The sequence below is a fragment of the Triturus cristatus genome, chromosome 4_1 (assembly GCF_964204655.1).
Source record: "Triturus cristatus chromosome 4_1, aTriCri1.1, whole genome shotgun sequence".
Lineage (NCBI taxonomy): Eukaryota > Metazoa > Chordata > Amphibia > Caudata > Salamandridae > Triturus > Triturus cristatus.
Genome location: NC_140585.1, coordinates 305,077,679 through 305,098,537, shown reverse-complemented (window position 1 = coordinate 305,098,537; position 20,859 = coordinate 305,077,679). Strand labels below are relative to the sequence as shown.

General features: G+C 43.1%; 1 protein-coding gene across 7 annotated transcripts in view; it reads left to right on the top strand.

The window, feature by feature from the left end:
• IL17RA (interleukin 17 receptor A) overlaps nt 1-20,859 on the top strand; it is a 214,092-nt gene that overhangs the window by 87,243 nt on the left and 105,990 nt on the right. For all 7 annotated transcript variants that reach the window (XM_085652194.1, XM_085652192.1, XM_085652193.1 and 4 more), the window contains 2 exons: nt 14,262-14,286; nt 20,213-20,359. In XM_085652194.1, coding sequence (XP_085508320.1) covers nt 14,262-14,286; nt 20,213-20,359 — 172 coding nt within the window. The remainder of the gene's footprint in view (nt 1-14,261; nt 14,287-20,212; nt 20,360-20,859) is intronic.

The window sequence follows — 20,859 nt, the reverse complement described above, 5'->3', positions numbered from 1 at the left end:
GTCCGTCCGTTCTGCTGCCCCAGTATATTATGCAGCTTATTCTCCCTGCGGCTGCCCACATTGTTGTCCATTGTTTATTTTAAAAAATCACAATTTTGACTCTTGCACTGGGTAATCGCCTCCAACACGAATCACCACGAATCTCGACCACTTGAAAACATGAGAAAGCGCACTTGCATGGTGAAAACTCAAACGGCATCTTCGCAACCTGTATCCTCTTACAACCATCTTCAATCAACAGAATGCTCCAGAGGGCAATCGGTGTAGTTGCCACAGAAATTTAACTGACTGAAAGGCGCCTATCATTAACTCCGGATTTTACCCTACACCAATAATGACTCTGCAAGCTCCCCATCTGCTTTGCCCCAGGATTCCCCAACAGTCCACCCAAGGACACGTACAATGGGTTATGTGACAAATACTGTTGAGTTGCACCCGGAGGGTGCTCGTACTAAAAAAGGGAGACACAAACCCGCTGCAATCATAGGACTCAAACGCAAAAAACAATCGGAGGACAATGTAATGATCAGTGACCCTGGGGAGGCCAGGCCAGGCCAGGCCAGGCCAGGGGCTCTAACTCAAGCAGGCATGGAGCAGCCAGCATGGGTGACTAACCTGATGGAGGACGTCCAAATAAGGACCATTGTGAAGGACGAACTTAATAACTTATTGGAGCGGGTTGACAAGCTTTCGACATTGGTTGATCTATGGGTTGGCAAGTCAGATTCAATCCTAAGGGGGGCAGAGCCAGTAATGCTTGCGAATCTAAAACCAGCCCCTCTTACTATCAGGCCGGAACCCCTAGCAACAAACAGTACGGCCATCTCTACTAGGTTTAATCGTATCAATCAAGAGGGTGCAGGAAAACGCTTGAGTAACCCACTGACACTAGGAACAGATGACAGCACCCACTGCCAGGAGTCTACCCAAGGGACAGAGAGCGGAAATATTACTAGGCCTCCTACAGCAAGACCGCAAGCATATGATATCCCTCAACAAGGGTTAAATCATAAGGGAAGCGTCAGGGCAGCACCCCGAGAAGAAACCCTTGAAACTGGGCCAGTCCTGCCATGCATCAATCTCCCCCCGGCCTCAACACCCTATGTAATCGTATTAATAGGAGTTCCAGAGCTGAAAAAGGGGTGTAGGGAATCCCATTTCGAGCTAAAAAACAAATGCATCTTATGGTTAGTTAAGCACAAGCAATTTTCCTACAGAGATGCTAATGAAATTCTCCTGACGCGAAGGGTGGGCTGGGTGGGTTGGAGGCCAAAAGATGTTCCCGGGGATTGTGTAGTGATACATTTCAGAAACACAATCGGTGTGGGAACTCTCTTGGATCGCAGCTACCAAAGGGAGAAGGCAGTATTGGGTCCTTCCCCCTGGGTTACTTTTTCCAACAGGGACCATACCACACAATAGAAGAAGAGATGGCTATGAGAGGGGGGGTGGGCGTGGAACCAGAATAAGCAATATGCTACTCTGGGTCAGGACAATCCAAGACCACTATTTTACAGCCTTCCGGTTTCAAACAGATACAGTCCCGTTGAGTCAGTAGATTGACGTCTGCGCTCGGGACCCCCTCATGAGAGATCTGTCCGTCAAAAGGAGACTACTGGGGGCATACCCCAGCAGGGGGAGTCCGTACAGTGGAGAGGGATCTGTAAGCAGAAAGGAGCACAGGTGATGGTACACTTGGGTGGAATGAGAGGAGTAGAAAGTGGAAAACAGAAGAAGATCTCCATTAGTTCTCCATTGCATCAGCCATCCCGACAGGATCCACAGGCAACCAAATCTGATCAGTCGGTAGCTGTAAAGCTCCTATCCGACAAGTTGGCCACCACGAATCTAGCACAGGCTCAAGGACGACGGGCCAGGAGGGGTTTGAACAACTTCCCCTGTCCCACACAAAGGTTTACGACACCCAGCCCCACTGTCCAATAAATGGTGCGGGCCCCTCTGGGCTGCAGTTTCTTTCCTGGAACATAGCTGGCCTCACCTCCAAACTAGATGATCCAGAGTGCGTGCTATTTATAGAACAACATCTGCATGTTCCAGGAAACCTAGGGCGGATGCACATGGACTGGGCTATGCGCTGTTTAGCATTTTAGCTACCCATGGGGGCAGGGGAAAGTACTGTGCATTTGGGTTGGTGTGCACTTGGGGTGTGTGGCAAAACAGAGACCTCATCACAAAGTATTCTCTGTATTTTCCTGACCTTCTCTACAAAAGTCAGAATTGCCCTGATTAATGTCTACTCACGGCCGATCTGTTATGGCCAAGAATCATCTACCCTTGACCAACTGATCACCTTTCTTTTAACAATCCCTGATAATTTCTAGGTAATCATATGTGGGGATTTCAATTGCCAGTTCGAACCTTTGAATGGATTAGCAACAGGCATCTCCAGTGAGGAGGACTCGCATTGGGCCATTTCAGAGCCCAACATTTTTCCTATACGGGCATGGACTCCGTTGGTGCTACAGATGAATATCCTTACATTGAATTTCCCACTAAGAGCATGCAATGTCGGTACAATATCTGATACCCCAGGGAAGCACACCTTTAATAGACCAGGGCAGGCCTCGATTATAGACTACATCTTGGTAGACACCAAATCATGGCATAAGGTACTAGATTTTAAGATCATCCCTCGTCACAACAGCGATCATAATGCTCTTGTTCTAGAGGTAATTTCACCATGTGCCGAGAATGCATCCGGAACACCATCAATACCTGACCCTAGATTAACACTGTCTAATGGAGGGAGGGGATTCCATTGGGGGGAACTTTCTGAATCGCAAGAAAAGCTGGCTTCCTTAGATCAATCCATTATCCCATTTCTTACGGTAGTGAACCAACTTACAGCGACCAATGGCACCCCTATTTCCCAAACTAAAATCTTTAATAACCATCAAGACTTACTTTCCACCATGGCAACTATTTTCCATCCTAATAAAAGTCCCTGGTTCACTAGAAAACAATGCCACTCATGGTACAATGTTGTGGTGTAGCTAAGTCTGCTCTTATAGTCGCCATTAAAGCAAAAGATAGGTTATTAATTAAGTAAGCAAGGGCAGTCTATAAAAATGCCATCTCAAAGGCAAAAGGTAATTGGGAGTGCTAAAAATGGGATTCTCTCAGAAGTGCACTAAACAACCATGATATGAGGGCATTTTGAAACCTGATCAACTCGAGATCCCTAGAAGGTAAACCGGCTTTTAAACCTAATATTGGGGAGGATGTATGGAGAGCACATTTTGAATCCTTCTACCTAAGGGCAGAGGATGATGATGGGCCAGTGGCTAACACTCTTATCCCCCCAGAGCCAGCTCCTTTTGTCATCCCTTTGTTCTCCCTTAAGGAGATCACTGATGCATTGGGCAAGATAACACTAGCTAAGGCGCCAGAGCTGGATAAGATCCCTGGGGACCTCTTTCGTTCTGAGCCCACTGTCTGGGGCACCTACTTGTGGTCCTTTGTTCAATGCCATCCAACAGGGCATGGCGATTCCTACCACCTGGGCTGGGGCTGAAATTATCCCAATTTTCAAAAAGGGCTCCCTGCTCATCCCTGCCAACTGTCGCCCCATCAGCCTTATAGATGTAAGCCAGAAAATATTTACCTGTGTACTTCTGGGGCGTTTGCAGACCTGGATGGAGGAGCCGGGTTTAGAGTGAAGATTTCAAGAACTGATCAAATGTTCAGGCTGCAACTATTATACTGGAAAACTATGTGTATAGAGGGTGGCAGTCTCTATTTGATATTTATGGACCTTAAATCTGCATTTGATTTGGTCCAGAGGGATAAACTATGGTCAATTTTACTGGATGGGGAGTCCCGGAGTATCTCTGTCACAAGTTGAAACGTTTATATCAAGGTGATTTTGCACAAATTAGGTATGGCAAAAATGGTGAACTCTCAGCTCCTTTGTTAGTAGAGAGAGGTGTTCACCAAGGCTGTGTCTTGGCCCGACTCTTTTCTCTCTTTTTATCAATGGCCTAATCGAGTCATTGATCGTTGGGAAGGACATTGATGCCCCTAAGTAGCGAACCATAAAATACCAGCCATGATGACACCCTCTTGCACTCGAAGTACCCTATGGTAATTCAGAGGGCACATGATATCTTCAGTGTCTTCTGTAGAAATCGGGGTTTGGGGATTAATCTACAAAAAACAAAGTACATGGTATTTATTGTGTATAACAGCACCTGCCCAAACCCCCGTTTAGATGGTATGCCATTAGAGATGGTATGCATTTTTGAGTACCTGGGGATTACGCTTACTGAGAAAATGGGGTGCACGGATAAAAAAGCAAGTTTGAAGTTGGTCCAGGCATCGGGGGAACATCTCAAAGGTATAAAAGAGTTGTACCCACAAACTGGTTGGCCCGGCGGTGGAAATTTCCAAAGTACAAACTAGGGGAGCTGCATTGTATGGAGCGGAAATTTGGGGCCATTGTTCACCAGGCTCTCTATTGCATACTGAGAATTACTTCGCTAGGCAACTCCCTTCCCTCTAGCTCCCCATTAACACCTCTTAGAATGGACCTCGGGATTCAACCTATTGCAGAAGAAGTAGCTCTCGGACCCCTTTTATTTTGGCGACGTCTGTGGAGCACTCCTGGACTGGCTCCATATAGGGATGAGATGAGCAAAGTTATGGGCCTTCAAGGTGCAGGAAAACTCCCCTGGTTAGCATATATCATGAATATCTGTGAGGCCATGGGAGGAGCAACCTGTGGAATAATGCAGAAGAAACCTGCTACGCGACATCTAGAAAGGTCTTGTTGGGGAGTTATGGAGAACATAAACTCGCCCATCTACAAAGGAGGTCAACGTCTGGTCGTTTGACCCTAAGGTTTTTGGAAGTAAAAGACCAATATAGGGTAGATTGGTTCTGGACTCCTTGCCAAGAAGCTATATTTCCAATTCAGACACTCCTGCTGCACACATTTACTAACAAGTGGGGGGGGGGGGGGTTCTCCCAGTTGGGTTTGTCCCGCTTGTGAGAATGTGGATGAGACTGAAATACATGTGTTATTTTTCTGTCAAGGTAATAGGAGGGCAAGGATCCGTTGGCTGTTATATTTATGTAGGAATTTGGGGTCCAGACATTGCTGCGAGGTTTTTTGGCTATTTAAATATGATACCGATATGCCCATTGTGTGCTCTATCTCGCGCTTTCTATTCTCTATGTGGTGTACACGTAGAGCTATTCTAAAGAAGAACTCATAGGGCTGCCCAGCTTATTTTTATCCATCATGTAAATTGGGCCTTGTTCTCTTTCTTTTTAAAATGAATGAAATCAATTGATGATTTTTATGTTTATCACTATTTTTATTAACCAGTGTTCCATCAATCGTTGTTTATATATTGTTTCATTTTAAACTAGCTTTGTGTAAAATATCCAGGCTCTCTTCGTAATTGCATTGATTTCTGTACTAACTGAGATCTGTATACGCATCTTAGAATGTGTGGCTTAAATTTTAAGCACTAACCTTCATGCTGCTGAACCTTTGCACATGCACTTTCTTGTTCTCAGGAACTGTAAGTCAAGTTAGTGGTTCCATTGAATTATTTTGGATTTTCGTAATGTTTATCCCCCTGCCTAGACATTACCTATGCATTTTATTCAAGTTGCCATTTTAGATATCTAATTGACACTATGATGTTCAAAGGCATTGTATGTGTATTTTTTAATGCACTCACAGTCGAGTGAAGATGATCTTTTGCCAAAGCTACCTCATTGTGTATGCACATGCACTTTATCGATCTCTATCGTTTGGTTAATGTAAAGGCCACATGTTGTGTGTATACTGTACAAGCATTTTACGTCTTCTATAATTGTGGCAAGGCTAGTGAGAAGGGGAGTTGATCTCGCCAATCAAAAACCAGACTGGAATTTTATTTTATCAATGCACTATCTGGTCTCACGTAGCCCAATGGATATTTTCTGCGAGCTGTATGTAATATATTGTATTTTTATTCGCGCTTTTATTGCCTTATAGGCCGAAATAAAGAATTATTTCAATAGAATGCAACGATGATGATCGGAGTACTCTCCGTTTTTTGATACATAACTCTTCCTTTTACGAGACGCTTTGACTGAAAAAATTGTTAGTCTAACCAAGATATTTGCATATATTGTATTGCTGACTTATGATGGATATCAGCTACATTTAGACATATACTATATGGACCACATACAGGTTTTACCTAATGTGTGGTGTATTGCTCTTTTAAAGATTACCTTTGCCCTGAGGAAGTCGTTGGGCCATTTACCCAAGACGAAACACGTGTTGGCTGCAACATCTATGCTTACCTATTACCATGAACTTTTATGTTATGACCATAAGGAGAGATCCTGAGAAATAAGAAAATAAAGAAGGCTATCTCCTGATTATATGGATTGAACTCTCTTTGAGACATCAATATTATTTGTCTGAATATTTGCTTGTGCTCGGGAACGATATTTTGTTCTAGTTTCTATCCTCTGGGTACCTGCAGTAACGGAGGATCATTGGGACGTAGGTGGCCGTTTCCCTTCTTGTTCCCATGAGCAATTTTGTTTGTTTTTCACATAAAATCATTGGTTTTGGGCAAGATTAACCTAGCCACGTTTCTACGTTTGATTCACTATACTATGCAGCTTCTGCTCATTCTACCATTGTTCTTTTGTTCCATTTATTTTGTTTCTAAATGTAGTTTAAAATGAAGAAATCAAAAATAAAAAGTTATCACCATGGGGGTTGAGTCTCTCAACTCAACATCCGTAAATGTTTAAAGACTGCCAGAATGCTCTGTTGGTAGACATAGTGCTCTATTTTGATAGTCGATGGGCACGTAGGTGATACCTGATGATAACACTATCAGAGGGTTGACTTTGAACATGGGTTTTTGCAGTTTCAGCAGGAGGCAGACCCAGTTCATTCAGGTTGCTAACCGGATGCTGTCTGATGGAAGAGCATTCAAAGCCTGTCAGTTGTAGATCCCTGGCATCGAAAAATCAACTTGTGTTGGCCTTGAGCTAATGCAGTGGTGAAGCAATTCATAATGAATATCAAAAAGGTGCTAAGAATTGGCTGTGAGCAACAAGAGACCAAGGGATCCTCCTTCTTTTAATGCACAATTACTGTCTAATTAAACCCCACATGAGATTTCGAGAGACTGAAGATGATTGGTACACTAGAGGTTGTGTCCTGCTTAAATTGGTAGACTATCCTCTGTTTTGGTCGTATTCAGCATCATGTAAAACAGGGTTCTCCAAAGTCGGTCCTGGAGGGCTGGACCCATGCCAGATTTTTATCATATCCCCCTTTAGATAAATGTAGTTATCTTTAAAATCTGGCATGGATTCGGTCCTCCAGGACTAACTGTGGAGAACCTTGATGCAAAAGTTACAAGTTTGAATATTCTTTTTTTTTTTTACCTTTCTGGTGGATGTAAGTTGGAGCTGTTTACTGCATTGAGGTTTCTTTTTTTATTTTTTATTTCTTTCATATATATATATATATATATATATATATATATTTCTTATTAATTTTTCTAAAAACAAAACAAGAGCCAGGGCACTGGCATATTTTCTCACAAAGGCAATATTATCATATATTATAGAAATCAAGAACGGCGTTTTTTGCAATTAGGCATGCACTCAATCATTCTCAGACAAATATTCATCACAGTATTGCATATCAGACGCATCTTTGTAGTATTCTTCCCCACCACCCCATAATTTATCATGATTTAGAGGGACAACACTTACCTTCATATGCCGGGATATTGAGGAGTCAACATCTATTTATGCTATTGCTCCACCCTTCAATGCTAGGGGAGTTGGCTTCCTCCAGTTCTGCTCAATCTCTCGTCCCCAGCGTTAGCCCAAATCCTAAAAGAATCTTCTCGTCATTCGTGTTCGTCCTCCAGTATATTCAACAGTGCCATTTTTGGATTATGTCCTATTTGCCATTTCAGGGAAGCACTAAGATCCCATGCCAAAAGGATTCCAGCATCTGACAGGCACATATTGTGAATAAAAAGTCTCCAACCTCAGCCCGACATCTCAAGAACTCGGGCCCAGAACCCCCATGAAATCTCCATAATCTTTCTGAAATCGGGCATATTCAGTGTAACCTATTTTCTATTGTAGCTTCCATGAGTGCCACCATCCACTTATTTTCTAGGTGGCCGATGTCAGCTTCCATTTTCCCAGAGCTTGTTGAAGGTGCTGGTGAATTATTGATCAGAGTTCTTTATAAGCAGGATTTTTCTGAGTTGGGAAGTGGAGACATGGCCATTTTCCCTCAACTCTCGGACATTCTTGTGATCATTTAAATAAATTACAACAGCATGCTTTAATTGGAGATACCTATACAGTTGGGTTTGCAGAAGCCCAAACTGACCATTCCCTCCCCCCTCTCCTCAAAGCCCTCAAAAGTAGCCACCTGACACGTGGTCTCCAGCCATAGGGGGCTATGGCTATGAAAATATGAAATATGACATGGAAGAAATCTTCATTCAAAATCAATAAAGAAGAAAAGAGAAAAAAAATTACATGTTAAATGTGTCGTATGCTTTATTAGAAGTTTACTCGTTACCTGGAAAAGATACAAAAGTGTATAGGTACTTGGAGATCTTACCATAGTACATAGTGCTGAACCTCCTGTGTATTCATCTCCAGCCATAGGGGGTTTGGCCTGTCAACCTATCAGCCGAGCCAATTTGTTTATGCGTTCTCTCTCCCTGTTGGTATACTTTTGCAGCAGTGGGGCTCCAAGTGGGAGCTTCTCACCATACAGAAAATTATTGGAAGGCTTTTCACCGTCGCCATAGTTCAGCTGCGTATGCTGTATCTGATACTGTTCCAGATAGAGAACCAGTCATTCACCACAATCAAGTGTGTGGCCCTATAATAAGACAGGGAATCATTGCTAGGCTATCTCTGTATGCTGATTTGCAAAAGTTAATAAATGAGACTCAAGAGTGGCCCTTGTTCAAAAGAAGGTTCTCAGCAGCAACGTCAAAGTGTGCGTAAAGCCGTGAGGTAGGCTTAAGTAATCGTTTTTAAATATATATAGAATTTTGGGAATGGTGATAATTTTTCATTAATGCAATCAGTCCCATCATTTGACACTGTACCTCACTCTAACTTGGTCTACAGGTTTTGAGTCCCTTGGTCTTGAAGGCTCCGCCTTGAGGTGGCTTCCTTTCTAAAAGACTGAACGTTCCAGGTCTTTTCATCTAATGTAAGATCCAAGCCAAAAGCTTTGATGCCGGAGTCCCACAGGGTTCTACTCTAAGGCCTGTGTTATTTAACATCTATGTCAGCCCGTTAGCGGGCCTTATAGGGATTTGCCGGCTTACCCTTTTTCTTACGCCGATGCTACTCTGTTCGTCTTTTCTTGATCATCGGCACAGAGCCATGACCTAACTGAACCGGGGTATGCTGGAAATCGCTTCATGGATAAAAAAAAATCACTCAAGCTTAATGGTGACAAGACTGAGGTCATGGTTCTGGGTAATAACTCCTCTCTTTGGGGCCCAAGACACTGGCCAGAATCCTTAGGAACTCTACCCACTCCATCTTTGAAGGCGATAAATCTGGGCGTTTTTATTGATGAAAAGCTTTCCTTGAAACCACAGGTGACTAAAGTAACTGCCACCTGTTTTGCAGTCCATAAATTATGGTCCAAAATGCTGCTGCTAGGATGCACTTTTGTTTACCAAAATACGCTTCAGTCTCTCATCTGTTTTAGGAACTGCATTGGCTCAAGGTTTCTAAACGCATCGGGTTCAAAGCACTATGCTAGATCAGGGATGTGGAATTCCTATAGCCCGACGCCCAGGACATATAGTTTGGGGTCAAGAGCAACAGGTTTTCATATGTATTTTGTCCTTGGGACAAGTAGGCCCAACCACCTGCAGCACAAACCCTTTGGCTGACAGTTTGCAGTACCACGTTATGGATCAGGGAAGGGCACTGTCTGCAGTTAAGGTAATATTTTTGTCCATATGTTACTGCTGTTCAAATTTGTACTTATGGTTCTTTAATTGAAAGCATTTATTATTAGGGTGAGCCCTCCAGGCAAATGTTGTAAGCTCTGACTGCACTACTTACAGTGGCTCCAGTATAAAAATTTGTACACGTTTTCAAAGTTTTGCAATATGAAGCTATGTATAATGGTCCCAAAATGCTCTGATTTGATGCAAATATTTGCAGAAATCTGAAAGCAAAATTGATGATTCATTGCTTTGAAAATAACATTTTCATAAAAAAATTAAAGCAGGAAAAAAACATTTTGCTAAACTACTGTAAAATTTCAGGTACCATTTATTTGCAGCACCATTTAGTAATGTATTGATGCATGCTAGTATTTCCCTAAAATATTCATAATGGAAAAATCAGTGTAACCAGTTTCAATACGATTATGGGAAATCAAAATAAACAACCATTGAGAGAGCCCGTGGGTCTGAAATTGGTGATCAACTTTTTAGTTTTGTCAATGTGTGACTTGTTTTGGCATGGTTTTGGTAACACCTTATTGGTGTGGGAGCTGCCGGGCCCTCACCATTATAACCAACATTGGCAAAAGCAAAAATTGTTTTTGATCTGAAAAAGCACACACTGCCACAGTAGTTACTGGCAATGAATAAAACTACTTTGTGTGCCAATATGTTCCTTGTGAAAGAGCAGAATGCTGTCACTCACATTGAAGCTGGCTGATACAGAGAGAGAGAGACAGAATTTTAATAAACACAAAAGGTCACGGTCAACGCCAGACCAAATTAGGGGCCCAATTATTAAAGAAAGTCTCAAAAGTGCACCCATTGAATATGTCCTTGCATTAAGTGCAGCTATACGGCATTCGTGAATTCCCAAGAATTTACAGAAGTAGGACAAGAAATAGTACTCCTAGAAAATATTTGTGAACTGCCTTTTTAGCATGAGCAAATATGCACGTGTAGATTTCCTCATGCGAAAATCTGAGTGTTTGGAAGTTCACTTTCCCTCCACCCACTTTTTTTCCCAACTCAGGGAGAAGGTTTACGTCTGCAATTGTCAGTAGTTTAATTTCCAACATTTCTCAGTATGGGAAAAGATTAGAGAAGAGTTGTTGAAAACCCTTAAAACATGCAAGTTAGTAGGTTTGCACAGACTCATAAGGGCATTCTAACCCTGGAGCTATTGCTTACCACTGCCTTCAGCCCTAGTATGTAGATCTGCAGAAACTAGGCAACATAAGGGGATTCCAAGTATTCAAACTCTACTATGGTATGACCCCTGGCATAATCAGAGAGGCTATATCAGCGCTTTTATATAATGAGATTGCTGCCATAATTTGTCGCTGCACTACATGGCAGCAATAGGACAAGTGGATTTTGTTACAGGACAAGTAGATTTATGAAGCAACCTGCTCCTTGGACAAGTAGATATTTTATTAAATTCCACACCCCTGCAGTATGTTGAAAGTCAAATGGCTTAGCGCAACGCTACATCCAGAAACTGGTAGTTCCTTATCAGCCGACTCAGTCATTGAGATCTTCAAATCAAGCTTTTTTCACTGTACCAAGGTTTCATCTAACCAGTATGAAAGGCCGCTCTTTTGCCTACTTACGTCCAAAATTGTGGAGTTCTTTGCTTGCTGCTCTTAAAAATTGTAATTCGCTACTCACTTTTGCCAAAATCCTGAAGATTTGACTATTCTAACTCACAGTTCTGGGTCATCATATCTGCGTCTGTCCTGCGCCAGGAAACCCTTCAGGGTAGCTCTGCGCATTATAATTTGCCTAAATAAATAGACTGAGGGAGAGACATCCACGCTTGCATGTCATGACTAATGCAAAGCTGGGGGGATTAATATAGAATCCAGCATCAGCACTTTATATGCCCTTGGTAATAGCAGTGATTTGTCATGCAAATAAACCAGGGTGGACTGCGTTCTGGAGCCATGGCCAATCTAAGCAGCTTAATCTGCAACAGAATTTCCTGCGATGAATCCTAGTAGGGAACCCCTTGGTATATCACTGTTGCACAAAAAATCACTGCCTTGCATTAGGTCTCATCGTTAGTCGGGCTCATATTTGTAATGTCTTGTTAAAACACTGTCAGAGGACCTGGATCACAGCAATAAGCAGACTCAGAGGCTCTCTAGGGGAACATGCCCTTAGCGGGGGTCTGCTGACCCTACCTCTTTATTTGCCTTTCACACGTTGGGTAACAGACTGCGAAATTATGATGGTACATCTCCTCCAAGCCCCTCAAACAACTTGCAGTACACCTTTAATGTGATGAGCCTGTAAGGAGATCTAGAAACACTTGGAGGTTAGGCTTGAGATTGATTGAAGAGTAAGAATGAGGAATGGGCACTTGAAGGTGAAGTCACCACGGGGTCTAGAAAGCCAACCTCTTTGCTCCTAGAAAAACCTAGGAAACATATTGGCGCGTGCTCTTTATGAAATTCCAAGTGCATTTTCTCTTTTCCTGATGAGACTTCACTCGTGCAGTGCTCCCTTGAGCACTTTGAAAAATGAGGAATTCCTGGTCGAAGTGTATCTCTCTACACAATAAGCATGAATCTTCAACTGTTTGCGACAATGTACCATTCAGGGGCTAAAGGTGAGTTTGTGTTTTGTGAGTCCTTATTGTAGCCAGGACATTATATTTTCTACAGGGCATCCAATTCAGCACCTTCTGGAGTGGCCTTGATAATGGAAGTCTTACTTGAGGCTGTTGGGCTGGCTTAATTCACATGGAGTGTCTCAGCAGTCATGATTGGCTGTGGAAAATGTCAAGAAGTAAGGGACCTTTCTAGGCTAATGTGTGTGTTATGGAATCTAAATTCCTGCAGTGATGCACCCCCATCTTTCAGTACGAGGTAGCCTCTTACTCTTAGAGTTTCCAAAGATGGATACAGGTACCAGTGAATCACTGGTAACTATAGATTCCTTGCCATACACAAACAAAAAACAAGCACTCACACTACTGTGAGACTTTCTTTCTCGAGGATATGCCTTCTTGAGCTCGGTCAAGCATAAGCGGCGGTGTGTAGCAGTGAATAAGGACCTGATACATGTTGAACAAGTATGGTTCCCACAGGACTAGCATCCACAGTGATTTCGGTTTGTGTTGAAGTGTCAAAATATGCTGTGTAGCGATCATCACACCAGAAGTATGTGTCCTTTTTTTTCTGCAGTGGCAGAAACAGTCTCAATGTAGGTGTATTACCTTAGTCAGAACACTGCTACAGGACCTGGATCACCACTACAAGCTTCAATGATCTGAGTCCTGCATTTGATCATTTCAGTACTTTAGATGAGAAGGATCTGCTGAGCAGACTTGCAGCCTTTCGGAGTGCCTGTGCATTCCTTTGGGTTCAGTTAGAATCTGAAGGCATTGCTTGTTCGTTTCCAGTTCACACTCCAGAGAACAGGGCTTAGTTGTCTTTTTTTTATTTGACAATGACACTGATGTATTATGTTGTACTGTCTTGTAGCATTTCTATAGCGCTTCATACCCTTCTGTGTGGTTTTGAAGTGCATTTCTGGAACAATTATTTTGCTAAACCCTAGGGGAGCGCGTGGGTGGAAGGCTGTGGTCTTTGATGTAAGCCTATGTGGGAAGTATTTTGGTGTCATGAGTTGCCAGAGAAGTGCTCTTATGTCTTGGTGCTTAGTGGTGTGATGGAGGAGGAAAGCCTGAGAGATGAGGTACACGCTGTGGTTGAAATTAGCCAGCACCTATGAGTGAGTCTTATCCCTTATTATGTTCATAGGTTCTCGTACTTTCTGTCCACTTCTGGGCTAACTGTAGTAACCAGGTTGTCCACTCTGAGATCTAATGTCTTAGGAGAGTAGGGATTGAGTCCTCGTCTTTGTAATTATAACATGTTAAGTATTGCTCTAGGTTGGTGAAGATCGGGACCTGCATGGAGGGTCCTACTGTTGGCCACCAATATGTGGAAGATCTCTTTATCCTCGAACTGCAAGCTTATTTAACGGTAAACAACGTTTACCACGAAACGTTTTCCAATATTTAAGAGTGCTGTTTTAAAGCCCTATATAATAAATGAGTTAGAATATCAGAATAAAATATTGGGTTCAGCAAAAGAGAAATAGCACTATTGACGTCACCTCGCCACTTGTTTACAACTGTAACGATTTGTGTCTTGGAGTTTGAGTTGGCCGTTGATTGGAGTCGCTTAGGGTTTTCATTTCAGGGAACAGAAAAACACTAACACTTTCTATTTTCTTTCTTTTTTGCAGGGTCTCGGTTGTCATGTCACGACGGGTAAGTCTATTTTTTAACTGTACTCCTTATTCACCACCTTCTAAAACTCTCGACATTACCACCTTGAGTTAAATTATGACACATGGACAGGGACGTGGTCTGAACTTGTATTCTTGTGGTGAATATCTGCTGTTCTGATGAGCCTGAAGATTTCTGCTTGGCAGTGGTTTCTTGGAGGTTGATGGGTGAGGGTAGGTGGGGCACAAGGAGTCCATTCATCCATTCACTACTGAAAAGAGAGAGATTGATTGTACGTACTGCATGATGCTTGGGTTGCAACAGTGAACATGTCAATTATTGTTGTGCATATAATCCCTGTCCCTCTTTCCATTGGCTAGGTCCTAGTTTTCCAGAAAAAATATTTCTGTTTTATGAGTAACAGTGCTCCAGGTTGAGGTTTTTACTCATTTCAGCATTTATAGTTCTTCATCTTTATGCTTCTTGAGCGGGGAACAACCTTTACAACGCAACTTTTACAACGCACTACCATTACAACGAAACTATTACAACGCAAAATCTGTTACAACGCATGCCATTACAACGCAAGTCTTTACATCGACTTGCACTAGATGGCGTGCTAACATTAAAAATAGAGTAGTTTACTATCCAAACACCTTCCCTACTGCAACGTGGACTGGAGTTAGAATAGTAAATTACCCTTTTTTAATGTCAGCACGCCATCTACTGCAAGTCGATGTAAAGACTTGCGTTGTAAAGACTTGCGTTGTAACAGATTTGGCGTTGTAAAAAATGCGTTGTAACGGCATGCGTTGTAAAAGCATGCGTTGTAACGTCATACATCCTTCTTGAGCTGCTCAATAGGACCATTATTGAAGGGTTTTGATGAATAATTGTAACTGCAGATGCCTCACCTTCAGAATATCCCCAGGCACCAAACTGGTTTTCAAGATACCTAATCATAGTCTTTGCGAGCCAGTAGGTGGTGTTATGCGACTCTGTGTCCACTCCGCTCTACCCTAGAAATAACAATTGGAGCTGCATATAAGTGCCACCCAGGCGCGCTGACGTCTGTTCCAGTCTAGTATGCTGATACAGAGCTAGCTCTTAACTTTTTTTTTAGTGGAGGAGCTTTTATCTTACAAAATTTCTTTCCAGTGTACAAGATAAAACTACAGGGTTTAAACCTTTTAGGGATTGTCGCCAACAAATGTCTGTGACAGATCCCTATGAGTATGCCTTGATGCCCCCGAAGGTTGTAGGTCGCCGAGCACTGAGGTAAGTCCAGGAAACATTGCTCCTCGAAATTTAGAACACTGTTCCATTTCTGCTCTCAGGGCCGTTACCACAACAGGTCATGACCCATAACAAGGACAAAAACGGTTTTGGGTTGCCTGGATTCCGATTCAGGAAGGACCTGGCCTGGCAGTTCGAGCTGGACTGTTCCCATGAGGAGCAGGGTCAAGACTGATTGCATATGACTGTGTCAAAACTGAGGTGGCATGGCATGTGAAAAATGATAGATTGGGATGTGGCCCCAAGCGATTGCCAGTGGCTGAGATTAATTTAAGCAATCCATCTACCACCTTGTTGGTTTTGCATTTTGAACTAGAAAGAACACTACGCTTTTTCATCAGTCATACCAAAAACCTTAAGACCTTGTTGGCTGCACTCAATAACTGGGGGTATATCAGGAAAGCTCTGAGAATACCATACTATACAGCACAGGCTCCAATTTGGGATTCACCGGGCACCCCGGAATGTCTACAGGACCAATTGTGTCAGCCGCTGAAATTAGCTGGTATGGAGTTGTGGGGTGATCTCTGCGAGGATTTGCAACTTATAAGCTGGGAGTCTTTTTGCAACCTGACCAAAGGGACATTAACTAGATTTAAGTTTTATCAGCTATCTGCATGGCGGGCAACACAGCCTTGGGACAATGAGGAGGCTAGTACGATCACTAATCTTGTTTGTAGACAGGTCCCATGGAAACGCGAAGTCTCGTTTTGGTATGGGGCCCTGGTCGGTGCAGAAGATCACCTGGACTTTGAACTGGGGAATCGCTAAGGCAGTGTTCTTATAGGTGATGGGGAGGGAATGCGGATAATCTGGTGTGACTCCTTTGTTATGTCGCAGACAGTGATTACACCAGCGTCTCTCAGGAGGATTCATCTGTACACTGCTTACAGAGTGTACTGGACTCCTGGGAAACTGTCTAAGGTGTCTGCGAGGATATACCACTGTCCCAGATGTAAGTTTCCAGCTGCTGATGATCAACATATGTTTGCGGATTGCCCAAAGATTGGCTCCTACTGGACTGAGGTATGTGGTTTCTTGGAGAAAGTGCTGCAGATGCCGATTGAAGTAAGCACTAGATTAATTTTCTTTGGTCTTTTGCCAGACTACAGTATGAGTACTCTGGCTTCGAAATCTGTATTTTATGTAATAGTTATTGCCAGAAGGGAAATTTGTAGAGCATGGAAATCCGATACTCCACCTTCATTTGCAGATTGTCTCAGGAATATTATCATGATTAGCCAATCGGATATGGCCTGCGATAAATCAAGCGTTAACAAAATCTGGGCGGCATTAGAGACCTAGAGGGATAATTAAGATTGGTCCGATGATTATACCAGAGGACTGTTGTCCGGTCCTCCCAAGTAACATAGGGTTGGTCAGGTGCGGTGAACGGGAGTGGGACCAGGAGACATCCCTACCTCTGGGTGAACTCTGTTAGCCCGTCACAGGCCATCCATTAGGGCTGCTATTGAAGATGTCTGTGTGGAAGGCGCAGGGGGATCCCATCTAGAGGCTATTCGTAACTGGTGGCATGTATGAGGACAAAAAAAATAAATAAATAAAAAGTCATACCAAAAACCGTCGAGTGGACGATCAGCTCTTTTGTTTTGGGATAACATTGCAGAAGAGGACCAAATCCAGGAGAATTGTCCTTTGCATCAAGATCTGTTTCACATTGATCAAGAAGCAGCCTTTTGAAGTATTGAGGGCCAACTCGGCCAAGGCTGCTTCCACTGCGCTAGCATGTGGACTGCCTGTCTTGGATATTTGTCACGCTGTTTAGTGGGAATCAGTACACACATTCATCAAGCAATATTGCATTGACAGCCAAGTCTAACAGGAATGGCTTCATTGCTGTTTGGTCGGAGTCATTCCACGTATCCCCTTCTGGGGGCTCTGCTTTGGTGTCTATTCTAAAGATAAGGAATCTGCTGTTGGACGTACACATCAGAACAACAACTTACTTCAATTTCTGTCTTTCTGATAGATACTCTAACTGCAGATTCTTTACCACCGTCGCACCTCCCTGTTCTGTAGAATGAACTCTTTTCCCATCTAAAAAGGTCTCAAATTAAAGATCTGCACGCTAGCATGAACAATTGATTATTGGGCTCTGCATCTGAGGGTGCAGATGGTGTCCAGGAAGAAACTGACATCTATGCTCTTGGGTAGCACCTATATGGAACTCCAGCTGTCACTTTCAGGGCAGGGCAGAGTCAGCATGGAGCAGCATGACACCACGCAGGGGCTATGCTGAAAAATCTTCAGGATCTAGTCTTATGCCTGGGGATATTCCAAAGGTGAGGAATCTGAGGCTAGATAGAGTATCCACCAGAAGGTCTACCGAAGTTAAGTAACTTGTTCATCACGGGTATCCTCATCATAATAGGTCTCTGGGAAGTTAGGTGCTTTACTCTTCCCTTGGCTTCACACAAAGGCCAAATCAAGCAGCTCTGCTGGCACATGGATTTCTTCCAATATCTCTGAGCACACTGGCTGCAGGCCTTTAGCTGTCAGACATGCATAGTTCTCCTAGCCTAATGTTATACAACCCCACTGTGAATTAGCTGCGGTATCTTAACACCTGCAGGCTATCTTGGACCCACCCATCTACCATTGTCCTGGCGCCTATCCAAGAATCAGGAACTTTGCCTGGGACATGGAACATGGCATGAAGGGCTTTGACAAGGTCTCACCATCAAGTGTCTAAATTCCATGTGTGTACAGCACAGCCTCGGTCTCCTGCTGCTTTCCCTGCTGAAGTGCTGTATCTTCAAAACTGTATATTGTCTTCACACTCCTGTCCTGGTATGTCATTTGTCCTACCAGTTTCTGAAATTTACAAAGATAACCAACCTGCATATGTACTCAGTCACACTTTGCACCAATTAATTCAGCTTACATTGTGCCAGAGATATAAGCCATCTTTTCCAGAGTCCCAAATCTGCCAGTGAAATTGCTATTTGTTTTGACCGAGTGCCAGATTTTATGGACTTTTCTGCAGTGCTTGCCTTTTCAGGGAGAATTTTGTATTTATTCTTGAGAATAAATGTCAGATACTCACTGGAGCAACTTCTCAGACTGAGTCAGGTGGCAAGTGGCCACCTTACTCAAAGGTCGGTTCATAACACACTACCTGACGTGTGTGTATCTGAACTTCTTTTTCCCCATGGCTTAGACGTGTTTTGTACGTTTCACAGGACTCAAAAGACCCCTTCACAAACAGGTCCTCTATCCTTGTACCTAGCCTCTTGCCAGCTGTTAAATTCTTCTCTCTCCAGGCCCAGTGTGAATCTGGAATTAACCAACAGTGGGGTTACTGGAGAAGGAAAGTTTGTTAACCCATAATTCCATCCCTGCTCTGACCAAGACTCCTAAGGAGGCGATTGTGATTGGTGATGTCAACGTTTTAGTAGGAATCATAGGAATCTGCTATTGAGGGCTTCCTGACAGTGAATTGTCTACAAAGCACCAGTGTCTATCCAGTTCGCCTTTCAACCATCACAACAAATATTTAAGGGGTGATACTTCATAGTAGAAGTAGTAGTTTGAGATGCCCTGACCTACCACCCCACTCCCCCACCACCACCATTGGGTGATGGCTCATTTGTGCAGCGACTCGCACCCTTTGCAGTGTAATTGGAACACATCTGCTGTGAGCATGGGGGGCATTGTTGATACCGACAACGTGGGATAGTCTGTATTAAGAAAAGTACATTTGTAGCAACACCATCTTAATGGAAGCAGTACTTTCCAGCCATGATGATGATTTTTACTCCACAGTTGGAGATCCCTGTGGACCTCCTGTAACGGGCCTGCCATTTTTATAGATGAGATCGAAAATTGAGGGCATGATTTGAATCTCAATATAGTTAGTCGGCTTGAGTGGTGAATGGGTTCTATCCATTTAATCTTTTCCATTGGAACATTGATGCTCAGTGCCTCAGATTTGTGTGTATTGAGCTTGAACATTGACCCAGGCAAAATCATTGAAGTTCTGTGAGCTGTGGTTGTAGAGAGGACAGAGACCAGAATATCAGAGGCAAATAGGCTCAGTTTAAATTCTTTTATCCCCAGTTTGATCCCCGGGATGTCAGTTGCCTAGCTCACTTGCTGTGTAAGGGGCTTTAGATCAAGTGCAAAAAGCAAGGGGGTGGGGGGGAGTTGGGATCCCTGCCTAGTTCTCCCATAATTAGTCTCTTGTCCATTAATTCTCACCATAACAAAAGGATCTGCGTACACTGTTGTTTGTGGACTTTATATATTAGATATCACACTTTCTTAGTACTGTCTTCCACTTGCATGAGTATGTTTAGGCCAAATCTAAACCTGTTCTTTTGGTTCAGGAACTTCACCTCCCTTCAAACCCAATAGTATTCTCTCCATCTATCTTTTTTCTTTCTTTCCATCTTGGTGCTTTTCTTTCTTTCTGTTTCCTACCAAACAATTTGATGCCATCCTTGGATGTTTGTCACCCGGTACTTCAGCAGCTTGTGTCTGAGCACTGGATCCTCTATGGGTTTCTTAATGGCTTTGTGTAAAGCTCCTGACCACATTGTGCCCCATTAACTCAGCAGCATTGGTTATTTGGTGCTTGGACACTGCCCATGTGCACCAGCATTGAATTCCTTTGATTGTCTAAGATGATGAACCTTTCTTTGTCCATCAGGTAGCTGCTTACACGAGAGCTGGTTACGACCCTCCAGGCTGACTCCTTCGGCGCCAAGCATCCTCACTGTTAACCTCTCATTCATCCGAGATGAGAAGGGTCAGCTGTTTCCCACACTGAATATTAAGTGGATGGTGGCCACTGACGGTAAGACTCTAAAGATGGGCGCTGACAATGACTTGTCCAAAATTCTGCATGTACTGAATGCTGGACTTATTAAGGGGTATCTTTCTTTCCATTTCTATTACTCTACTGAGTGGCAGGGGTCTGAGCTTCTCTACTCCCTAACTCCATTGAAGCCTATAGGGGAAATCCCTAAGTTACAGTGAGAAGCTCTGTAGTTGGTCATTAAATCATGGGAAATAGGGTCAAAGTACAGGATAATGCAGACTACCATGAATAATGGAGTAGTATTTAAAATGGCAGCGCCATTATAGTGTGCCATTTAACCCTTTGAACGACATATAGTATAGTAAAACGTTTCTATACTTTATGCTAGGGAATATAGGGCAATCTTTTAAGAAAACTCTGCTGTAGAACAGATCTGGACATGTTGTCATGGGCCCAATTCTAAACTATAAATCAAATTGTTCATTAGTTCATATATGTTGGATATACTACAATCTTCATTTTGTGTATGTGGACCT